This window comes from Ipomoea triloba, chromosome 12 (assembly GCF_003576645.1).
Source record: "Ipomoea triloba cultivar NCNSP0323 chromosome 12, ASM357664v1".
NCBI lineage: Eukaryota > Viridiplantae > Streptophyta > Magnoliopsida > Solanales > Convolvulaceae > Ipomoea > Ipomoea triloba.
Window position 1 is genome coordinate 10,134,243 of NC_044927.1, and position 2,629 is coordinate 10,136,871.

General features: G+C 35.9%; 1 protein-coding gene across 1 annotated transcript; it reads left to right on the forward strand.

Annotated features, from left to right (window-relative positions):
* Positions 1-1,494: 1,494 nt before the first annotated feature.
* LOC115999974 (transcription repressor OFP1-like) lies at positions 1,495-2,341 on the forward strand. The gene has a single exon (XM_031239956.1). It carries the CDS (start codon positions 1,522-1,524, stop codon positions 2,188-2,190), a length of 669 nt encoding a protein of 222 aa, XP_031095816.1. The 5' UTR covers positions 1,495-1,521; the 3' UTR covers positions 2,191-2,341.
* The last annotated feature ends 288 nt before the right edge of the window (positions 2,342-2,629 follow it).

Here is a 2,629-nt window from a genome sequence, read left to right on the forward strand (position 1 = left end):
AAACACTTGTCAACATTATTTATAAGGGAAAGTGTAGTACTTTTGATGAAAAAAAGTAATATTTTTACATCAAAATGTAAAAATATTACATTTTTCTTCAAAAGCATTATGTTTTTCCTTAGAGTTAATTCCAGCAATGGTCCTCTGACTATGTTGATTTTCCAAAATTAATTAGTCCCCGACTTTTAATTTGGACAAGTTAGGTCCCTTGACTTTAAAATTCTTTCTAATGTTGGTCCTTTCATCAAATTTTGGTTAAGTTGAGGTCAAATGAATCGGTAAAATTGTCCGTCACCTGTTTAGTTTATTATTACTCGTATTTCTTTTGTCCTATATGCGGTATATACATAAATATAATCTCAGTCGAAGTCTCAATCGAAGCCATATAATCTCAATCGATGTCACTTCGACTAATATTATATCCATATATATAGCATATAAAACATAACAAATACGAGTATACAAGTGAACGAACAATTTTTCCCCTTCATTTGACCTCAATTTAACAAAAATTTGACGAAAGGACCAACATTGGAAAGAATTTGAAAGTCAAGGAACCTAAATTGTCCAAATTAAAAGTCGGGGACTAATTTTGGAAAATCAACACAGTCGGAGGATCATTGCTAGAATTAATTCTTTTTCCTTATAAGTAACAAATATTTTATTCTAGATTAGTATTATATTTTTCAGCATAAGTATTACATTTTCATATTATGCATACAAAAAAATGTACATTTTTATATTGACCTTACCCGACCTGTCTCACGGATAAAGATCTATGAGACTGTGTCACACAAGTGTGACCCTTTAACTGTTTTACTATAATTTGATAACGAATGGGTAAAAAGTTGGGAATAGAATAAAGAGAAAATTGTATTTCTGGTCCTTCAATTATACTCGTGGTACAAACTTAATCATTGAGTTATATGCGTGACCATCTTTAACATCTAAGTTATATGCGAAGTCACGATTTTAGTCCTTCGTGAACTATTTCTACTACCAATTTATCACTTAATAAAGAGTCTAATTTGGCCCTTCAAAGACTAAAATCGTCATTTCATACATAATTTAAGGGTTAAAATGATCTCACATATAACTCAGAGACTAAGTATGTACTATAGTATAATTGAAAGACCAAAAATACAATTTAATCATGTTATTTATGAGTCATGGAGGTGAATTGACACCTCTAAAGTCTAAAGCAAAACGCAATGAATCTACAATTTAAGATTATAAAGTGAAATTTACTTAATACACACTCTCAGTAGTAACTTTGTTCCAATTTCCTTCGTCACCCCCAAAACACAATGAATCCCTTATTTTACGGACCGACGGCATAAACAATGTAAAGAGGAAATTAAAGCAAATGGCGAGCCATTCACCCAATCACCCTCAGGCCTCTGCTCTATCCACATTGGCCTTATTCTATTCGCTTTTCTGGACCCCATCCCTCTACCTTCTATATTTATTTATATTTACCTTCCCCACATTCTCACCTCTAAGAGAGAGATAGAGAGAGAGATGGGGAATTACAAGTTCAGATTCTCTGAAATCATCCCAAATGCCTGGTTTTACAAGCTCAAGGAAATGGGCAACAAAACCAGAAACAAAAAACACCTAACCCAAACTTCATCATCACCCGCATCTTCTTCATCATCATCATCAACACATCCACCCACAACCCACCGGAAATCCTACTACATCTCTAGAGACCTCAACGCCGCCCCTCCAAAGACCCGCGTCGCTTCGCCGCGAAAATCCGCCAAGAAACGCCGCAGCACCTCTTGCGATACCGATACAATTCCGCCGCCGCAACTCCCTCCCATCATCACCAAGGCTTCACCCAAAACAGGGGAAAAAGAACAGATGACAAGACCCGTTCGGAGGAATTTAGGTTTGAAACTCAGGACGAAAAGTCCGAGGATAGGGAAGACAATTCATCATCAGGACAGGAAAAGCGTGTCGTCGTCGTCGACGACGACGAAGAACTTTGCGGTTGTGAAGACATCTGAGGACCCACGCCGAGACTTCCGGGAATCAATGGTTGAGATGATAGTGGAGAACAACATCAGGGCATCGAAGGACTTGGAAGATCTTCTTGCTTGCTATCTGTCTTTGAACTCCGACGAGTACCATGATTTGATCATCAAGGTTTTCAAGCAAATCTGGTTTGATATGATGTTATTATGAATAATGTTAGCTTAGGTCCAAGTAAAGTAATCTCCCCCTCCCCATCCATGTAAGCATTATACTCTGGCCAGAGTAGTACACTAGTTATGATAAATAAATGTTCAATCATCTCAGAACTTAATTTACTGGCACATGCCTGTAATTATTAATTGCTAAAACTATAATTATCAAATCCAATCCAAATACAAAAGTTGAACACTTCTATGACCACACTATTGTCAACGTTCATTGCTTAAATTAGGGAGATTAGTTGATTATTTGGTAAATATTCAGCATTAACAGCTCATCTTCATTGAAACTGCTGTACGTTATATATATATATAGGGAGTGGTTCTGATGCGAAAATTTGTTGAGGCGGTTTAATCTGAGCCATTGATCAAATATAAATCAACTGCTCAAATAAAAAAAAAAAAAAAAAAAAAAAAAACAGGCATCTGGA

Coding starts and splice junctions, on each gene's coding strand:
- LOC115999974 (XM_031239956.1), top strand. CDS start 1,522: ATGGGGAATTACAAGTTCAGATTCTCTGAAATCATCCCAAATGCCTGG.